The sequence below is a fragment of the Ptychodera flava genome, chromosome 18 (assembly GCF_041260155.1).
Source record: "Ptychodera flava strain L36383 chromosome 18, AS_Pfla_20210202, whole genome shotgun sequence".
In the NCBI taxonomy this organism is placed as follows: Eukaryota; Metazoa; Hemichordata; class Enteropneusta; family Ptychoderidae; genus Ptychodera; species Ptychodera flava.
In genome coordinates, this window is record NC_091945.1 from 29673353 (window position 1) to 29694996 (window position 21644).

General features: G+C 35.7%; 1 protein-coding gene and 1 pseudogene across 1 annotated transcript; both read left to right on the forward strand.

Moving 5' to 3' along the window:
* The first annotated feature begins 1575 nt into the window (after nt 1–1575).
* On the forward strand, nt 1576–11377 carry LOC139117704 (alkylglycerol monooxygenase-like; annotated as a pseudogene).
* Nucleotides 11207–15476, forward strand: LOC139117346 (alkylglycerol monooxygenase-like). Its single transcript, XM_070680368.1, has 4 exons — nt 11207–11574; nt 12059–12175; nt 13190–13272; nt 13591–15476. Exons 1-4 carry the CDS (start codon nt 11458–11460, stop codon nt 13796–13798), a joined length of 525 nt encoding a protein of 174 aa, XP_070536469.1. The 5' UTR covers nt 11207–11457; the 3' UTR covers nt 13799–15476.
* Nucleotides 15477–21644: the final 6168 nt, after the last annotated feature.

Consider the following 21644-nt stretch of genomic DNA (forward strand, 5'->3'; position numbering starts at 1 on the left):
TGGTCTTCCGATTGTGGCCGTTAGCACTGGCGTGACAGGGGACTTTTCTTTCCATCTTTGGCTTTGGTAGTTGAAGTGCACCGGATACAGCTTTCATTTGTACTTCATCCGCCATATCGATATACGTAGAGCGACTCGGCAATTGCGTGTATGCTGCTCAAAGTTTTCGACCCAATGAGCAAAGCGTGACTCGAGCGTCGATCTGCAAACACCTTTTCACTTCATTCAACCAACCAATCAATCAAACTTAATTCATACAATTCAAATCAAACCAGGTGCTCAACCACGTCATCGCACTACAATAGCAACACATGTCAACTTTGTTTTATCCAATCATGGGTTATTTTTTTATACTTTCGTTCAACAAGGTGTCAAAACACGTCAATGTTTTCCTGCCAAAGTTTCAACTTGCACTGCACTAAAATTACAAATAAAAACTTTCGGCGTGCAAACAAGGCTCTAAAACTCGGCAAATTCGTGGTATAACACGGTCAGCGAACTCGTAGTCGGCGGTTTACGGAATTTAACGGTACAGTTTGCCATAAAACTCCTCGGCCCTGCGGGCCTCGGAGTTTTACTGGCAAACTGTACCGTTAAATTCCGTAAACCGCCTCCTACTCGTCCGCTTACCTATAGTTATTAGCTGCTAGCTGACTACCAAATACAACAAGTATTACATCTATCAAGGTAGAATTAGTCTCAATCTACATTCCACAGTGTTTTGAAAATTCTGCCAATAGTCAAAGACTGTATAAGAGCCCATGCTGCATACCTCACGAGTGAAACCATTGGTGTGATTTGAGATTTAATGTACGCGGCCATATCAACTGTGTTATTTATTGGACATGGTAATAATGCGTCCTTGATTGTGTTAATTTATGCTGTTTGTTGGGTACAACAAAAATTGCTCCATTCGTTTCAAAACTCATATTATGGCACCCGTTTTAAACGGGTTATGCTTGTTTTAAACCCATTTTCAGTCAGTGCTATGAGGAAGAATTGTTTCCTTAATCTTCCAAGTTTTGATCAATCTTTGATATTGTTTCATGCAATCAGCATGTGAATTAATTCTTTGTATAAGCTGTATTGTATTTTTCAAACTCAAAACGACATTTTCAATTAGAAACGATTGAAAGGCTGTAGATTGTTAAAATTTGGATCTTGTATCTCTGAGATAGTGCCATACTAGATTATAAAATCAGTGTGAATCTACAGAACTTGATGTTTTAACCAGCTTGCGTCTCTATGGATTCAATTTATTGCCCACCTCACTGTCCCTCCACTGTGCCCACCTGCATCAGTTCTTTGAACTTTATTCGTATTTGTTATGCAAAACAGCATTGGTAATGTGTGGTAAATATAGCTTATCGGTTATTACAAACTGTACCTTGACCCTGTCACTCAGGGTGCCAGACTCCCTGTCTTTGCTTTGCTGAGATTTGCAAAATTCATTCCCTGCCATGATGTAATTATTTCCAGTATGAAGTGAACAAGAAGGTGAAGTTTATTACCCTTCATGTAACTGTATCAATAAAATTCAGTAACTGCAGGTTTATTGTTTCCTAATGCTTTGATAACCATTGTTATCCAACACAGGTGACCTGGTTTCCAGGGATCAAAGGTTAAGTGGTATTCCAAAGTCTCAACAGTGCAGGTTCTTCTTGGTGGTTGTTGTGTCGTAATTCATATCACATATAACAGTGACTGCGGATGTAATTGCTCTGCCATGGCGGCTGCCAATATTTCCGTCAACCCCAGTATCTTTAAAGTGGACGCGTTCACCGGGGTGAGGCGGCTCTTCTACGCAATAACACCAAATGAATCGTCCTTTGAAACTGTGAAAGAAGTACCAGATTATATTGTTGAAGTAAGTAATGTTGATTGAGCCAACAATAATTACTTTGGACTATGCTATGCACGTTCAGATATACCATTATCTATATTTATAATGCTTTATATCACTTTTGATCAAAATTTACTGTAGATATAGAACTGTCAAAATGTCATAGCCAAAGTCCTCTACATGTAGAGTGTGCCTTTGGGACAATTTAAGTTTGACTCATAGAGTAAACACAGGGATGGCAAACATTTCAAGAATCGGTAAATGTCAGGTTATTGTTTCTCTAGTAACAAACTTTGCACGGTGACCCCTGAATTTGATTGTTTAACTTGGTAAGAGCATAGACCCTAAAAACGGGTCTATGGTAAGAGTATGTTGAAAATTTCATTGAGGAAAGTTTTGAGCAAAAGTTTAAGTCTTTCACTTTCAAGGTGCATACAACCCAAAGGCCACTACCACATTGGTTTATGTGTATAGCACAGAATATCTAAAATATCTGCTCATGACAAGTTGTCTTTCTAGAAGCCAAACCAAAGTGTAATGAAATACAATGTCAACAACAGGAAGAAAACAACACTTTAAGAAGGAAAAGATGATGTCAGATATAGATGGAGTAATATCAATCAAGCATGTTGAATGTAATGAGTTATGTTAAGCAGAGCTTCATGGTAGTATTATTTAAACATCAAAACTGATTTTGATAAGCGTTGTCACCCAATGTCCTAGTATATTATTCAGTCAATTGAAGCAATAGGGCGTTATTGAATAAGTTGTAAAAGTAATGAGGTAGTTTTTATTTTCAGTGTGAACAGATGATTCATCTGCTTTATAAAGCTACAAATTTTTCTGTACACCTTACCTTTCAAATGGCACACTATTTTATAGTCCTGGTAGGTTCAATTGGTAGAATATCCTTGCACCCTGAAAAGCTGATATGGAGGGTCCCAGCGTTGATAATGGCAAAACTGCTGTAGCACCAGTGTACAAATTCTGCCTGTATTTGACTCAATCACACTCACTCAATTGTATTGATTATGTCATATTTCTTGTGAATCTGCTAGCAGTTTGTAATAACCAGTTTTAGACTATCATAATAAAATGATAACATGTGAGAAATGACCAGGAAAATGTCTGAATCAGGCCACATACCTGATGAGTTTTGATTCCAAAGGTTACTCAAAACAAGATCAATGTAGGTCAAAAAACCAGGGTGGGATATAACAGTATCATTACTTCATGTAAGGTCATATAAGGACACTATGCAGCCTTTAAATTGCCTTCTACAGTGAATATTTCTACTCTACGCTCTTTGTTCTCCATGTCTGTTTCAATCACGGACTGTCAAGTCAGCATTAAAATCCTGAGTAAATTGTCCCCAGTCAAGCTAGAAGGAAATGATTAATTGGTCCTTGAAATAAGCCGATATGCAAATTTTGGAAATTCAGAGTAAATATATACTTCCTCTTGTAATAATTATAGTGCTGTCGCTCAAATGTTAGATCCCACCTTTAGGATGTCAAAAAGACAATGCTGCAATTGTTTTACCTTTAAGACATTTTTGTTGTGCATATTTTTACAGTTTTATGCTTTTTTCGTGGAACATGTGGAAATACTGAGCATTTGTTCTCTCAATACTGCCTGTATATGTAACGCCTGTATTATCATGGATAGTTTGTAAAATCTAGACTCCAAGTCATCAGTAACGGTGTAACTAGTGGGAGATTTTGTGGGCTTGTAAAAGAAATGAAATAAAAAAGTTCTTGGAAATTTCTTAAGCTTTGTCAAAAGAATCTGTTAAGATGTTACTGCAATATCATTATACTGCCATATTTTGACTGAGTCACTCTAAATTTCTCTTTTGAAATTGTCTTATCTTTATTAATACTTCACTCAATCTCATAGAAACTTAAACTGTTTCTCGTTTGTAGATAAGAACAATATTCAAAGGTCAGTATGCAAACTTTGTGATTATATCAAATTACTAGTATATCATTTTAATATAATTCAAAATGGATGGCTCATCTCTCTACTGATAATTTGAGTAATATCTATTGTTAAGGTTCAGTGAAACAACATCACAAAAATGCAGTGTTCTGTCAAGGTTTCCAAATTGATCCCAGTCAGCTCAAGACTTGAGACGAATTGTAATATTTTTAGATTTTAAAAACTTAGCTCAGAGTATGCATTCTACTTTATACACAAAAGATTAAGGTTAAGATTTGGCTTAGACTCGCTGATCGTTAATTTTCCAAGATTTTATAGTGTACAGTGTGTAATGTGTATCAAATTTCTTCCTTCTTTCAGTCGGCACCATTCTTCTTGATGGCAATTGTTATTGAGATGATGATTGGCCATTTGCAAGGAAACCACAAAATGTACAGAATGAACGACAGTCTGAGTTCCATCGGAGCCGGTTTGTTCATGACAATATCAGCAGGCATATCAAGGTAAGGATGATGAGAACCATAACACATTCCATGTACAAACAATGAGAAAATAAGCAGTCAGGGTTCTCCACAAGGGGATTTTGAGGGTTGTTCCACCTCTCTGGTTTTCAAGCAATCTATTCGTATAATTATAATTATACAGAAGAATATATTTTCACAGCAAAAGGATATTCAAATTATGCATTGTTATGTAAATTGGCCAGTCACTCTGATTTTCCAAGCAGTGGAGAACAGTGAACAGTGTGTTCCTTTGCAAGTTTTGACCACCATCAGGGAATATGGAGCAGGTACAGCCAATGGCTTGAATTGGACCTGCGTACCAGGTACATTCATGATTTTGCCCTAACCCATACTGTAGTTATCAATGGTGAGTTTGGGCCCCTTTATCAAGAAATGTATAGTTTAGGTTAAAGAGTTCAAAATAGTTTAGTACAAATTGCCACATTTTAAGGTACAAAGAGCAAAGGAAATGTCACGTTATCTTGTTCCTTCTGAACTGTGTCTCATATCATTTTTTTCTCGTTATCTAGTTTTTGATCTGTACTTGATTTGAAATATCATTTGCAATTATTGCTACAGCTTTTTTCTGTCCTAACCACGATGTACACATTTTATGATCTATCCAGTATAAATATTAGGGGCCACAACTCGACTAGTTCAGAAGAACTACGGTATATTGTGGTCCCTGCTAGGAATAATTATACAACATCATAATTTCACAATCGTACTGATCTCTTCTATTTTCATTTTTCTGTGTGTTTTTTGGGGTGTAACTTTATATATCTATAGCGAAATTAACTGCTGCAGATGATGATGCATGCAATATCTACCGTAGTCCCAAACTGACATCAATCCTGCTTCATAGTCATAGTTTATATGTAAATCCTCAAAAGGATTAATGAATTTGAATTTGCATTAACACACATGTGCTGCACTAGAAAGAAATTATCTTTCAATTATTTCATAGAAAATCTGCCAATTGTAACAAATACAACTTCTCTTTTCAAATCAGAACACTGGTATTTAATTTCATTTCAGGATGCTTATCCATTCAGCAGAGTTCAGTGCGTACATATGGGTCCATGAAAATCTCTGCCTACTGACTTAGCATGGAATTCTCCATGGACTTGGATTTTCTGTTTCCTTGCTGTTGATGTTGGTTACTACTGGTTTCACAGATTTGCCCATGGTGAGTTTAATTTTACATTTTTACAGTGAAGAATGTGTATGTGCTGTTTGTTTTCTCTGAATAGTCAGTATAGCCACCCCTATTGACTTCCCCTATGAAGTTAACCAAACAGGAGCCTACATTCAAGAGGCTTTTTCTTGCGGACTGTCTTATTGATTCCACATGACTAGAGGATGCCTGTAAGGCAATACTGCTAAAAAGCCTACAAACTTCATCTTCAACTCAGCCCTACAAAAATGTATGCCTGAACTAACCGTGAACTATTAATATCATCTTAGAAAAAGGACCAAAGATCAAAAAATATCAAAGCTAAATTTTAAATTTCCAAGTAATAAATTCAAAACATTGTCCGTGATTGCTCAGTTTACAAGACAAACACAAGGGAGATATGATCTATATGTCTACAGTATCAGGGTATACAGTGTACACATGAAAACATCAAACAAGGATACAGGAAAGTCTACCAATGTATAGATATACACTTATCACATTAGCTGACCCAGACAGCCCCCCCCTGCATGACATCAGGCAGCTTGGATAAAAATTCCACGTTACTGCCATTCTGCAAGCTACCATAACTTTTACTCTAGTCTGAATGGGCACTCTGTCGTGATAACTGTTATATTCTGCAGTCTCATGTTCTTGCAGTAGTTGCATCTCTGTTCCGATGATAAAAAGAATGAAACAATAAATTCTTAATGCCTCAAAAAGAATATTACCAATTTTTCACATGTGCCATTGAATTGCCATTCTGCCAGTGCCACTGACCAGTGAATATTGTAACACACTTTTTTCAAACACTCTTTCATGATTTATTAATTTAGGTGAGTGGTATAATTTGGCACTGGTATGTACAAAATACTAGTAACTGATTAAAAGTTTCAAACAGTTTGAAACAACTTTTGACTGTGGATGTTGGAAAGCACTGTCTATACATACAAGTGTGCATTATAAGTCGCTGTCCTGTGTGAGGTCTGTATGGTATAGGGAGTACTGGGAATGTAAACATCGTTATAGTTGGAACAACAGTAAAGAAACAACTCTAATCTAAACAATAGAAGGCACAGAATGATACTAGTGATAAAAGAGGAACCCAATTCTTTTGTACGTTTTTCTGTGATTCTGTAATTTCTACAGAAGTGAATTTCATGTGGGCGTTTCATCAGGTACATCACAGCTCAGAAGAATACAACCTGAGCACAGCTTTGAGACAGTCAATTTTTCAGAGATATACATCTTGGGTGAGTATGCTGCATTGTGCAAACATGAGCTTTATACTTTGGCCGTGATGGAACCAAGAGACAGTGAGAATGTAGGATGTACATGTAGATGTATGGTGAAAGTAGTCAAAATAACCAGCACTGCATCTTCATAAATTTTGGGACGGCCAGGCCACTTCAACTTTTAATGACTTCAGTCCAAAAATATTGCAAAAAAAAAATAGCAAACTTTTCTAAAATCGTTACCATTGAAAGTTTGAACCGTAAGTATTGAACATAATATATAAAACAGGGAAGACTTTGGCACATTTGATTTACTCATTTTCTTGTAACTTAGAGTATTAGGAAAATATGAATCTCACTCAAAAAGGAAATTACTGATAAGAAAACAAAGGATAGCTGTCAAATATTCAACTATAAATAAACAGTCATTTAAGATAACAAAATAAAGTTATTATAATACCGATTGCTGTTTGTATGTTGTTGTCACCACTCAAGCAACATTCACTTCTTTTTTCACCCCAAGGCGTTTTATGTACCGATAGCATTCTTTGTACCACCATCAATGGCATGACATACAGTTCAATACACTTTATCAGTTCTGGATTCACACAGAGGTATGTACCATGGATATAAAACACTGAGATAAGGTACTATGGCTGAAAGTATGTTTTTTGTATAACACAGGTGTTCATCAAGGGTAGGGATTTAGCTAGGTGGTTGTGCCTGTGATATCTGTGCTAGGTGACTTGGTGCCATACTTCATGATTTCTAATTCCATGAATTACTACAGGCTGAAAATGTAAAGTATTGTTTCATAAACATGTTGACTGCTGTTTTGAATAGTGATGGGAGTTACGTTTTAATGATTTTTGTATCATTCCTGTGCATATTACGTTCAATTTGATGTTCACAGTTGCTTTCATCTGATTTTCTCAAAAAATGTCAGGAATCATTATTCCATGCATACTATACAGTAATATTTTTACATCATATGAAGGAAAATATGTAGCCTTTGAATGATGTTAGTATAGTTTTGTTATCATAAAAATATAACGTAATTTGAAATTGAACTTGAAGCAAGCCTTCTGCAAATCTAATAATTCTGTGCTTGCTTTCAGTTGATAAAGACTCTAGGACCATTAGAGTACATATTGAATACACCAAGCCATCACAGAGTTCACCATGGTAAGTCTGTGTTTAGTTGTTATTGCGATACTATCTGTGCTGTTGTCTTTTGATTCTGTCCCTTGTTTTGTTTGATCATGTGGGTTTTTTGTGAAGGATTGGATCTTGTGACGTTTAAAGGCATGTTTTTCAATTCGAGAGATCACATTTGTCTGTAGCTGTTCTTGTTTTCATTTAAAGCGGAACTTTGATGGGCAACTTTGCTGACAATTAAGCTAGGTTACATGCCTGTTGGCCATCCTTAAAGTGGCATGTTTTTTATCAACATTATCTCTGAGCAAATTCACTAACTGTGCACAACTTTCAAAAGAGAGCAACTGCACAATCACATAAACAGTCAATGTCAACAACCACTTATTTGAGAACCAGGGATTGAAAACTGCCCCTTTAAGTCAGTCATACTGTTTGTCTTTCTGTTTGAAGGCGCAGGTTGTGTATCAGTCTCATCTCAAAACAGACTGATTAGCTTGACAAAACTATCCTTAAAAAAACACATAAGGACTAGCATCATACGTAAACTACTGTAGTTAATATCAATAATGATAGACAAGAGAACCAAAGATATAGAACTGGAGTTTTTAATATATAAGAATTTATTTCATATTTCAGAAAAAAATTCTCTGAACACTATAAGTTGAAAGTGTTAGCATTTTGTATACATTGCAGCTACACAGATTTGTGAATGCTGGTAGGTTTACTCAGTAGGTTTTCAATTGAACAGTTGAACATCAATTGAAACTAGACAAATTGTTCATTATGTATAATGCAAACTTTATTAAGAAATAACAAGGAGTACAAAGTGAACTGTCCATTTACTGTGTGAGTTATTATTAATCATGCAGGTCGCAACCCTTACTGCATTGACAAGAATTACGCAGGAACTCTGATTGTCAGGGATAGAATGTTTGGTAAGTTATTTCAAGTAATAGAATGTTTGACTTCTGTACCTTTTTATCGTATGGACATCCTTTTACTCTTGGACACTTGGAACGCCAAAGTTATTCTGTACCAGCAAAGATAAGGCACTCATGAAATGAAAATATGTGATTGTAGTTTCTGTTTGGATGATTGATTGAATAAGTTGGCATAAGATACACTAGCAGCACAAGAGAAATGCCTGACACCTGGTGTAATCTGCAGTTGTATTGCATCGCTCGTGTACAAAGTTTTAATATGCCATCATTGTGATTCCAAAATAACTTGTCACATTCCTGGCCGCTGGGAGTGCGGGATCGACAGTGTGGGAAAAATCGATCCCACACTCTCAGAAACCGTCCCACACTCTGCAGTAAATATTACACGAGCTCTGATTGGATGATAAACAGTCTTTTTTGTTCCACGCGCAAAATGTTATCCAATGGCACGACGAGTAACACACGGACCAGAACTACAAAGTAAGCAGGTCAAAGGTAGAGTGGTAGACGACAGAGTTGTCAGGATTTTGGATAATGTTGTACTGTCCAATGTGAATTTAACGCATTTTGTGGTCATGTGAGAAAAAGAATCTCACACACCAAAGACCTGGGATCAGATTTCTCACACTCGTTGGGGATATTTTGTCTCACACGAGCCGCAGGCGAGTGTGAGACAAAATATCCCCAACTCGTGTGAGAAATCTGATCCCAGGTCCTTGGGGGTGTGAGATTCTATTATTCTCACAGACATACACTGATGTTTGATTTCAGGTACTTTTACCCCAGAAGATGAACGTATTGTGTATGGTGTGACACATCCATTGAATTCATGGAATCCTATTTACGTACAGGTAAAAGATTTCAATACTCATAGATACATGTATTCCATTCTAAACACCATTTCACTGTCACAATTTTATTATATTTTTGGGTCTCCATAAATCTCTACTCCCAGTTGTTTTTGCTGAAAAAACTCGAATTTGCAAAAAATGCCAGGGATTTTTGATTCTCATATTTCAAAATGAAATTGAATCTTTGATTTATCCTCATAAAAGCAGACTTACAATTTAAAGTGTGTTTCGCCATAGACCCTCGAGAAAAACGGACAGGCAACTGCTGAGGTTTCTTTGTGCGATCTATCTTGGAATATATTAAAGTTTATTTACCAAGCGGTCCCCGACAACAATACTTCGTACTTAACACTGAATCTCATTAACGATCAAACTGACGTTCTGAATATGTACACTTTGCTCTTGCATGGCACGTTCCGAGTAATGACACAGAGAATTTGAGGTTTTTTTTTATACTAGTCATGGTGAATGTTCTGGTAACGATGAAGATCACATTTTCGATTCTAGCCGAAGCCAACGGGAAAAAACCAGACGATAAAAACAGTGTACACTTAGCCATACGCTACAGAAAACTCTTGCTAGATATCGACAATATAAGTTTACATTCCCTACCATAAAATCTCCGATAACAACAAACATTTACAAGTTTGACAGCTTTACACTTCCCCAGTCCTGCGAAACGAAAATCTGATCTTTATTTCATCTGTCACGCAACATTTGACGAAAATCAGGGTACATAAAAAATTACTACTCCATCGGAGCTCAAATACACGACCTCTAACATTTTGGTACTGTTTTAGCCTAAAGAAACACCAAAGTTCGGATAAGCTACACATGTGTACATCCGCAAAGTACTAGAAAATATATTTGTAACACTGACTTTCGCTGTCAGGAGAAACTTTGCGATAAATCGGGACTCTCCAACGGTTGGTGGAGTCAGAAGCGGTAAGGTAGACATGCATTTACACAAAGCTGAACGCTGTCTTCGTAAATTTGGCCGTTCACAGTTTTCAAACAACAACATTTCAGTAGTTAACATACATACTTTACCGAATCATGGAGCACTCCTCGCACAGAAAATATTTCGAGGGTTAAAAAACTGCAAAAACGAGGGAAAATTCGGAGATACACGGACGATTGCAGAATGTAAACAACTCTGTGATGTCAACTGCTGTCAAGTCTGGAACTGCAGCGATATGTGTTTCGGATTTCTATCTCGAAACTTTGTCACTTTACAGCAACATACTAACTCCTGCAGACTTCTAGTTGCATCGAATCTCGCTACCAATATGTAACAAGTACTTTAAAACCATTCTCATGAATTCTTCTCAAAATAGTTGTAACACTTTTCTTTCTAAAAATGGACTTGCGGGTAATCCGGAATAACTTGTAATCCGAAAACATTATTACCGTATACCCGCATGCACGTGTCTATGAACCGGACGTTGTGCAGTCGATCGGGTCCAGCTTCATTCCTTCATCTATCCCTGACCCATTAACACCTCTTAATTATTCCAGATAGATCGCCGCTGCTAATCCCATAGACCCTTTGTTCTCTATCGCAGTTGCCTGTCCCGTTTTTCTCGAGAGTCTATGGTTTGCACAAAACTCAAACAATTCAATTTCTATAAGTGATGAAAATGTCCATTTCAAAGATACAGACCTGGAGAGTACAGGATATTTATGTACGTGGGAACCACAAGCAATGCCCTGATTGTGGAAAGTTGAATTATTTGTCAAACTTGAATCTCATAGGTTCTCTGATTTATGTTCTGTTTCTTTGATTTTAGTTCTGTCATATTATACACATGTGGAATACATTCTGGAGTATGTCAGGGATTGGACACAAATTGTCGGTCATATTCAAAGGCCCAGGATGGGAACCTGGCAAACCCAGGCTTGGATGTATTGAAGATATTCCCAAGGTATGGCAGATGTGTTTGTGAAACTCCTGCCATCTTTGTTTACTATGATTTAGCCATCCAATTGGATGCACAAAAGGATATGAACCAAATCTGTTGGTAAAGCAGCTACAGTTGTCAAAATGACTCTGAAAAGTCAGGCTCTGCTGTAAGATCATTGATGTAAAAGGGATGATTGTTTTAAATACTCAGATTTTTTACAGACAATTCTGGTCTTTGTATGTGTGGACTTATTTTGAGACCTGCAGATAAAATATTTCACCATCTTGTTTTTGTGAATATTGAAAATTAAATTTTCCCATACAGATAACATGGGCTGAAATTCTCAACATTGGGAAATTTTAGGTTATTTGATTTTCTAGACCAAAAATTTGCACATTGATCCCTCCTCTTTATTTTTTATGATGACAGAAAATGGTTTCAAATATCCTTGGGGAAAGTTAAGGCAAAAGTTTGAACTTTTCTGTATTCTGTTTTCTGTTTTCAGGTCAAGTATCCCTGTCCTAAATACAACAGTAGGTATGGTGTATTTGGTGATGTGTATATTCTGATACATTTCCTAACAATCTACCTGGCATTTGAAGACATTGCAAGACAAGTCAGTGTAAGTGATTACTCTGTGCTACAATGATTGTTGATGTGATGGTCATAGACATGACTTTGAGAATATTGTAAAACTGATGGATGTTTCTGATTCCAACCAGTTTTGTTGTCCCAGCCTCTATTTGGAATGCACATCTATATTTGTGTATCTTAGAAATTGCTACTCACCCCATATTTCATTGAACGGATAATCAGAAATAACTTCTCATACAATGCAGAAATGAAAATTGATCTGTATGGTGAAGTGAAGTTTGATACATTAGCATCCCCATTATTGTAGATGTGACAAGCTTCTTCTTTTCTACTCCATCCAGAGATGGATTTTTAAATCTCTGTAATGATGGTCAATATGCTGAGTTGTAAACTTTCTTATGTTTCAAAAATTTGTAAAGTTTTGAGTTTGTGCAGCATCCATACTATTTTTATCAAAATATACAAACAATTCTATCAGCCAACCTTCATATTATTCAATGTATTCTTCTTTTCAAAAAAGACCTGGCTGTAAATATTTTGTTCTGACGATTTTTGCTCAGCAGTTTTTTTTTCCATTTTGACTAGCCCCTCCTAAGATTTAATGATCCATCCCCGAGTATGTTGAAGTACCCAGTATTCGGCTTGCAAATACAGACTCTGTATCTTTAATGTACAATTGTATTATTGATAGAGGACACTATATCCAAACGAAGAGTCATCTCCAAAAATCCTAAATTTACAAATACCATTTGTTCTATGTTTTGGTGAAATAATGCACGATACTTCCAGGAGCAGTCAAAACCTTTGAGTGACTGGTAAACTTCAAAATATTGATAAACTCACTCATTGACATAAGTTTGTGAATTCACTCTGTTTTGTACACTTCAAAGTTCAGATTTTTATCAACAGGTTTATCATATTTTTGTATTATTACATTAGTAATGAATTCATTTAGAGAGTTCAGAATTATGTTTTTGCTGGCTGCAGTGAAAATTTACAAAATAACACAGTTGATAATTATTATTTCCATTGACAATTTCAGGGACTGTCTCAGATAGTTGTCTTGTGTGGTATGGGATATATTGTCTTAACTCTCACTAGTATTGGAGCCATTTGTGACAGAAAGTAAGTAATGAAGGTTAACTCTTCCAATTTTTTTCCCAAAAACATTAAGTTACCATTTATCAGCTGATATTTTTAAAGGATAGTTCACATTTCTTGTAAATACAACTAAAACATCTTTAGGAGTGTACAAAATTTAAAAATCTTACCTTTCCTTTCATTATTTATTTTCTCATGACAAAATCTGTTCTCATATTTATTTGACGTTTTCTCTAACTTCCTTGACTATGTTTTAGGAACTAATCACAAAGCTTGGTGCATGTGAAAGAATATCTTTATGAATCAACTGTACTAATTTACTGTCCATCATTTCCTTTGCAGATCATATGCACCCTTGCTGGAGTTTGTACGCTGTGCCCTGTACCTGATACTTGATGCAACATGGACCAATACGTGTGCACCAATCCTAGGAATTTGTCAGGTCTCCAACAAGGCAAAAATTGTCAGGGGGTTATTCACCCTCTCAGCTACCATCTGGCTTGTGAATGGAATCAGAAAAGTTAATGGAAAGAAAACAAAAAGTGCCTAAAAGTAGGACTCTAAAACACTACAATTTGGAAAGTTATGGACTCATCAACAGTGGTTTAATATTTCATTTTTCCTTCAAATTTGCCTTTATAACTGCCCAACTTCTCTCCTAGTTCTCTGTGAACTTAAACCTACCCATTTTGGGTGAACTTGACCCACATTGTATGATGAATTTTGATGATTTTTCTTGAAGTGAACTTCCTAAAGAAGAAATTGTCTTTTATTATTGCCAAAAGAAGTGCCTAGTTCCAAGGGGAATATACCATGCACCATGTGTAAAAATTACACTTTCTACCTATGCCACATTATAAACTAGCCTTCATGGTTCTTTATGGTTGTCTGAAAAAAACCCAAATAACTAGCTGTTTAAATACAAAGATCATCATATGAATGCATTCAGGATGCATTCTTCTCCTTCAAATCTTACAAGGCGTAAAAACTTTGCGATAAAATCCTCAGCTTTGTTCATCATCTTATAAGTAAAATATAATGTATTCATCCATGAGGAGAGATAACATTTTAATTGAATACATAGGATTGAAGGGAAACTTTAATCCCATCAAGAGTAACCAAATTTCGAATATTCCAAACTGTATATTTTACAAAGGAAGTAATACAGTAAATAATGTCAGATGGTATTATTATCATTTTGAATTCCTACAATTGCTAATCTTTTGATATTGATATCATTATCAAAGTTGTGTTTTCTGACAAAAAAAGAAATACATTTCTGCCAGAATTCATGGTTCTTCATGGTTTGTTCACATAGTGAGAGCGCCCTCTGCAGTCAGTTTACAGTTTCATGTAAAGCCACCCTACGGTAAGTGGACTCTGCTTTTGGAGGATTGCACAACCATATCATCAGTTCAGTTTTTCACATTTTTCCAGAGTGCAACCTGCATTGCATGCTCTGCTTTTCATTATCAATGGTTATAATCTCAGGCAGTCTAAAGGACAATGTCTAGGAAGAGTGTTCCTTGTACTCAGTTTCTGTACATTTATGTCAAACAACTTCAAGGTACAGCCTCCCACAAACGGCACTTTAATATTTCTAATTTATCAAATCCAACAGCTATGATTCACCATGGCAGATGGGAAAATAAATAAACTTAAAGGGATATAGTCGTCGGAACTGCGCCTTTGCGAGTTTCTTCTTTACAAACAATGTATTTCGTGCACGATATCAAGGTGCACCTCATCATCAGAGCTGCAACATTTAAATTATACGATGATAGATTATGACAGACTGTCATCAATCACCATTGTGCCTTGGATACATTGTTGCCATGGGTGGTATGAGTCCCATACAACCTTTGAGTGCAGTTCCGACAACTAGATCCCCTTAAATAAATCTGTACCAGCCACAAGATATAGATTTTAAAACTGACATGACAGAAGTTTTATTTGAACTTTTTCATACATCTTTCAAATTTACAAACACTGATGTAATGTGTTGATATAGATATATGTGTACATTACATGGAATGACATATATTTACACTTTTGCAATAAAGAATGCTTATACATACAAAGTGTTATGCTCTTGCATTTATTTGTCATTTTGCATAGTGGGTCCAATATGGCTGACTTTGCCTGCATCATTTGCTTTCAATCATGATTCGACATCCTAAGTTTACATGAAGTGATGTCCTTGTGCCTGCAGGTGACTCAGATAATTTTTAGGAATTGACCAGAAACAGACTTTTGACACCATATTCTTTAAATATAAAGAAATGTTCACTTGCAATCATTTAGGCTGGCTGTAAAAAGTAAGTCTAAAAACCCAACTTTGGAAAGAGAAAATACTTTATATATATCAACATTCTGACAAGCCTTTCCTGAGATCTAATGGTCCAGTGTAATCTTTGACTAATATGCATTTGATCTTAGGTTGTGAATAGAACAAATAGAATTTGCAAGTCAGCTGAGCTCCCTGTAGCTATAGAAAGACATTGTATAAAAGCGTATCAGCTACTTTTCATGTCTTCCAAACCCAACCGATGCCACAAAATATGTTCATTATGGTCATGCTCTGACACTGCCCTCTCAGCACCCATGCCACAGAATACATTCAATACAGTTTGCCATCTGACACTGCCCTCTCAGCACCAATGCCACAGAATACATTCAATACAGTTTGCCATCTGACACAGCCCTCTCAGCACCCATACCAAAGAATACATTCAATACAGTTTGCCATCTGACACTGCCCTCTCAGCACCCATGCCACAGAATACATTCAATACGGTTTGCCATCTGACACTGCCCTCTCAGCACCCATGCCACAGAATACATTCAATACAGTTTGCCATCTCAGATCAGATGAATTATTAGCTTTCTGCAGGCAGGGTGGATGTGCCAAACACATTGCTTGATTGGAAAAAATACTGTGGTTTCATCCTCCCATAAATTGAAACATGTTCAATAAGGATTGATAAAATGACCATACCATTCTGATGTTCATGTCAAAAATGAATTTTTTCCAAAATTTTGACTGTCAACGGATCAAAGAAGAATGGAGAAAGGTTAAACATTCAAATCCAGGAAAAGATTTTTCTAAGCTATTACAGTTCAGCCTCTATGGTTTGCAGAGTTGATAACTGAGGTGTCTGCAGATTGGATCTCAGTGCAATAAATTGGAAAGTACGACCATTATTCATACATATGGAAAATGTGAGCATAGCTGATAAATATGTCTCTCTTTTAATTGAATGAGAATAATGTTCAAATGACAGCAATCAATCATTACTCTAACAGCCAAAATGTCAAGTTCAGCACACAGTCTGTATGCTATTTATTATACTGTCTGTCAATATCTATCAAACGTATACACAACATGTTATATAACCATTTGGGATTTTTTACTTTAAAACAGAATGCTTATACTAAAATTTCATTTAAAGACACTTGTCCCAGTTTGTCTTGTAAGTTAAAATATGACATGTGCAAGATGTGAATCTTAGAAAGTATAAACTCCTTTATAAGCTCAAGTATAGATACTTAACTATTTAACAGTGTCATGCTAGTAATATGATACAAAATATTTATTATTAAACTTTACAGAGATAAACTGTGGAACAAAAGCAACAGTTGGTAGCTACAGTAAATTCACCTATAGGAATATAATATCAGTAAAAACTGAACAAAATTGTTCTTGCTAGAACACTTGAAAAATCTGGAAAAAAATAATCCATGGAATGTGGTAGGTTCAATCTTTCGTTTTTGCCACTATATAGTGGTCACAACCTGTTTGTTCACTGTACGTTATAACGGTAACATGTAAGGAATATAAAAAATGGATATCATCTTCGAAGCATTACAGATATACACACACTATCTAATACAAGCAATCAGATATATGCTATAAATTGGCTTCTAAGAATACCAATACAATGTTAGAAAATAGCAAAGGAAGTTCCTGCATACATGACATCACACAGAATACTTTTGGAAAATTGAGGAAAAAGTAAATTATGGAATGAGGCAAATTTAACCATCACATCTTTTTTTGCTGTGTATTTGCCTGAAGTTGTTTGTTCAATGGATACTTCTTGAGACTTGATATTAAATTTACTGACAGAATGGTTGAAAACTGAAGTACACATACAGGAAGCAGCAAGCCAACACAGATGGTGGAATTAAGTAACCATAATCTAGTGCAGATAACTCAACTGGTATGCAAAGGTTACATTTTACTTTTCTTGCCCCTTGATGCAAATCAAAAGTAAACATCTATGTTTGGATCAGAACAACTGCTAAAATTACCTCTACATGACTTAAAATCGATAAGTAATAGACGTTAAAATACATATACATGCCGGCCATGTACAGCCCAGCTGATGGTACATATCCTTCTGAGTATCAGAACAGTATCAGGGAAAATGTGTGTGTGGGTTCGAGCCCTACATGGATCACTTTTCGTTTGTCACTCTGTGTGTGTGTGTGTGTGTGTGTGTACACATACTTTTATTTTATTTATTATTTATTTGAATCAGGCTCTAGGCCCATAGAAAAATACCATAAAATAAAGAAAAAATAACAGATACACACAAAAATCAACTATACAGAAAAAAACTTCAGTATAAAATAGTTCTCCAGTGCCTGCACTGGAGTGAGTCAATATATGTACAAGCATAAATAGTCTTAATATAAGAATTCTGAGATCTCTTAATTCTGTTCATAAAGTTAAAAGTGTTTTTACGCAGTAACTCGCCAAAAGACAATACATTATAGACAACAAACATGGTACTAATACTACAACGTCTTGACAGATTAAAAAGTCGTCTAAAACAATTATTATACGCCACTCGAATTTTCGTTAGAGAGCGCTTTGTAAAGGTGGACCAAAGCTGGCAGCAGTATAAATTTGAGCAAAATGATTTAAATAATCTGGTTTTCACCTGTATAGAACAGTAAGCAAACTTCCTGAAAAGAAAGTTACCACGAATATACAATAGCCGCATTTGTGTTTTAATGTCATCATCATCGTTGAAAGAGCTAATTATAAAAACGCCCAAGTACTTGTACAAGTGGACAAAAGAAAGCTTCATACCACTAAGACAGATTTCAGGCATATTGATAAGTTTAAAACTATTGGGCATTACAATCATACATACAGTTTTCTTTTGATTATAAATGATATCATGTTCAGCACCGTAAACCTCACAAATAAGAATAAGTTTTTGCAGGCCCTTGCTTGTCGGGCAAAAGATAACTAAATCATCAGCGTAACAAATATGATTAAGTCTTCTACCACCAAAAAGACAGCCAACATTACAGCTGGATAAACTAGAGCTAAGTTCATCAATGTAAACAGAAAAGTGGCGAAAGAATGCCCCCTTGACGAACACCGTTTAAAACATTAAATGCAGAAGATATTGTAGATCCCCACCTAACGCACACTTGCTGAGATCTATACCAAAAAACAATCAGTCGTACGAATATTTCAGGAACTCCTCTCGATAAAAGCTTCTGAAAAAGTGTCCAATGATTGACACGGTCGAACGCCTTAGAGGCATCCATAAAACATAAAAACATGGGAGTTTTATGTGTCTTATAAAACTGAATAACTTCCTTTAAGAGATAAATACATTGATCTGTAGAATGTTTAGCCTTAAAACCGAACTGGTTATCTGAAGTATATAAATATGACTCGATATAAGTTAACAAGACATTTTCAAAAATCTTAGAAAATACAGATGACAACGCAATGGGTCGATAATTGCCCTTGTCAGCTTTATCACCGGCCTTATCTTTGATAATAGGCACCAAAACAGTAGAAATCATACTAGAAGGTAAATAACCATGTAACAGACAAGCATTGAAAATAATGGTCAGAAGTACAGCAAGTCTATGACTAGAATACAGTATATGTTCAGATGAAATACCATCAGGACCGCAAGCTTTACTCTTTTCCAACTTACTGACAGCATTCCTAATATCATTAACAGAAAACATTTTATGGGAGTCATTTAGCTGAATATTCGACAATTGTTCTTCAACAAATGACTTATTACTCTCTGTCTTAACAGAAGAGTACAAATCTTTAAAATGGCTATACCACATGTTAGCTATGTCTTTATGTCCCGTAGCTCCCCCGACTGTATTGGCAAGAGGCACCAGACTATACGCTTGTTGTTCTACATGTTTCCAGAATTGAATGTCGTTCTTATTGATTAAATCTGAAGCAAGAGCATCTGCTCTAGTTGTACGCTCATTGAAGTATGTACATACCTGTACATACTTCAATATATGTGTATATCTATATATATATAATGCCTAAGTCCTGTGTTCTACTTGTTATCAATTTTTACCGTATATACCGTATATATATATATATATATATATATATATATATATATATATATATATATATATATATGTATGTATGTATATATGTGTGTGTGTGTGCACATACATACTTCAATATAGTACATACACAAGGTTACGTTGAGCTACATTTTGGACTCCACTGTCATACTCAGAAAGATCTGAAAAGTGTCAGCACATTTGGATTTTGAGAGGCCAGATAAAATCTGTATGTGTAATGACTGCAGCAGACTGTATTTGAAGAGATATTGCAATAACTGGTATACATCACAAGATTTAGCATTTGGTGAAGATTCATTTTCCCAGTTTATGGTGCAAAAGAAAATTGCATGATGGGACATGTCACAGGAATACTGGTATTACCGGTATATTACTATGGTAAGTATTACCTGAAACATGGCGTATTTTGAGAACATATCAGATATGACCCATTAATAATGATTCCTTTGAAATTTCAAACAAACTGTGAATTTTTTTGTCATTTGAACTAAAAAGTCAATGGTAATGGTCATGCCATGGACTATGGCTGGCAATTGAAATAGTCTATTATTTGCATTGTTTGTGTTGTACAAGTAACAAACTGATCCATTACTATGCTCTGTGATTCAACCTGAGAATATGATATCACAGACATAATCTTTTCAACAATTTCCTTTCTGTCTGAAAGAATGGTTAAAGTCAATGAATGCAGACTGGTGGTCTTACCATTGCTGAGAAAAATAATGAGAGGTGTTATCAAGTGTTCAGAGAGTATGTCATTGCCAGGGCAAGATCTATCATAGCAACCTCGCTCAATGTTTCTCTGACTGAACAAAACTTTAATTGTCAAATGTTGCAACACTCCTTCCAATTTAATATTTGTGATTAAGCTCTTAAAGTAACACGAATAGACATATAATGTTAAGGACTTGATATGCTTGAGTTCTCTTATGAAGTGTACAGCATTTGACAAAGATCCCGAGTTTTCAGTTAAGATCATGGTCTCAAAGTCACTAATGTTGCTATTCATATTCAAAGCCTCTACAAGATTCTGAGTTCATCAGGTGTTGTGAAGAGTTTCCCCCATAAAATGCCACATGATGCTAAAACTGAGCTTGCTGATTTTAAAGTTTGTTGAAACTTTGTGAATATTGTGTCATCGACGTCAGATCCAAATAAGCTGTAAACACAGAATGTCAACTTCTTAGTATTCTTGCATTTTCTAATAAACCTACACAGTGTATGAGTGAAGGACTCTAGGTAAAGAGTACCCTTAGAGTACCCGTACACGTCAGAACATAAACTGCTTGTACATACTACATGAACATAATTTGGTCCATCTTCTACAAGCTCATCTAGTGGGCAGAGAATCACTCTCTGTGTATTCCCTTTATCAATTCTATTATTCGAGATGCATTCCATGAAAAATTTTCTAAGTACTTGTTACAACTGACACTTTTGAATAAATCAATGATAGTCTGGCCCGCGACCTCACAGTGCGTCAGAGTTACAATTTCAGCTAAAAATAACATCAAAGTATTCAATTGCCATTTATTCCTCAATGCCCGTGCTAAAACTTGCATACACTCAATGCTGGCATTTTTAATTTCAAGTGTTGTTAAACTGAGACAGACTATGGTTATCCAGGAAATTAACTGTAACATTCTATCATCTGATCCATGTATGATATGTAGATGTTTGATATTAGTCACTGAACCCTTAGTTTGGCATAACATAATACCCAGCTGCTTCAAAATAAAATCTGTATCACAATTCAGTAAGCCAACGGTAATATTTTTATCATTATGTCGTAAAATGGAAGATATGTAGTGTTCATTATCATGTTCTCCCAGAATCAATTGATCAGGCATCTCTGGTGCTAAGTAGTCAATATCAATACTGGCTTCATTTAAACAATTACAAATGAATCTAAATTCTGCAGTAATGTCACAGTCCAATGTATTGTATTTGCACTGCATCTTTTTGACCAGTTGTTTAAGGAAGGGGTCCGCTTTCTCTTTAAGTATACCAGCTGCAAA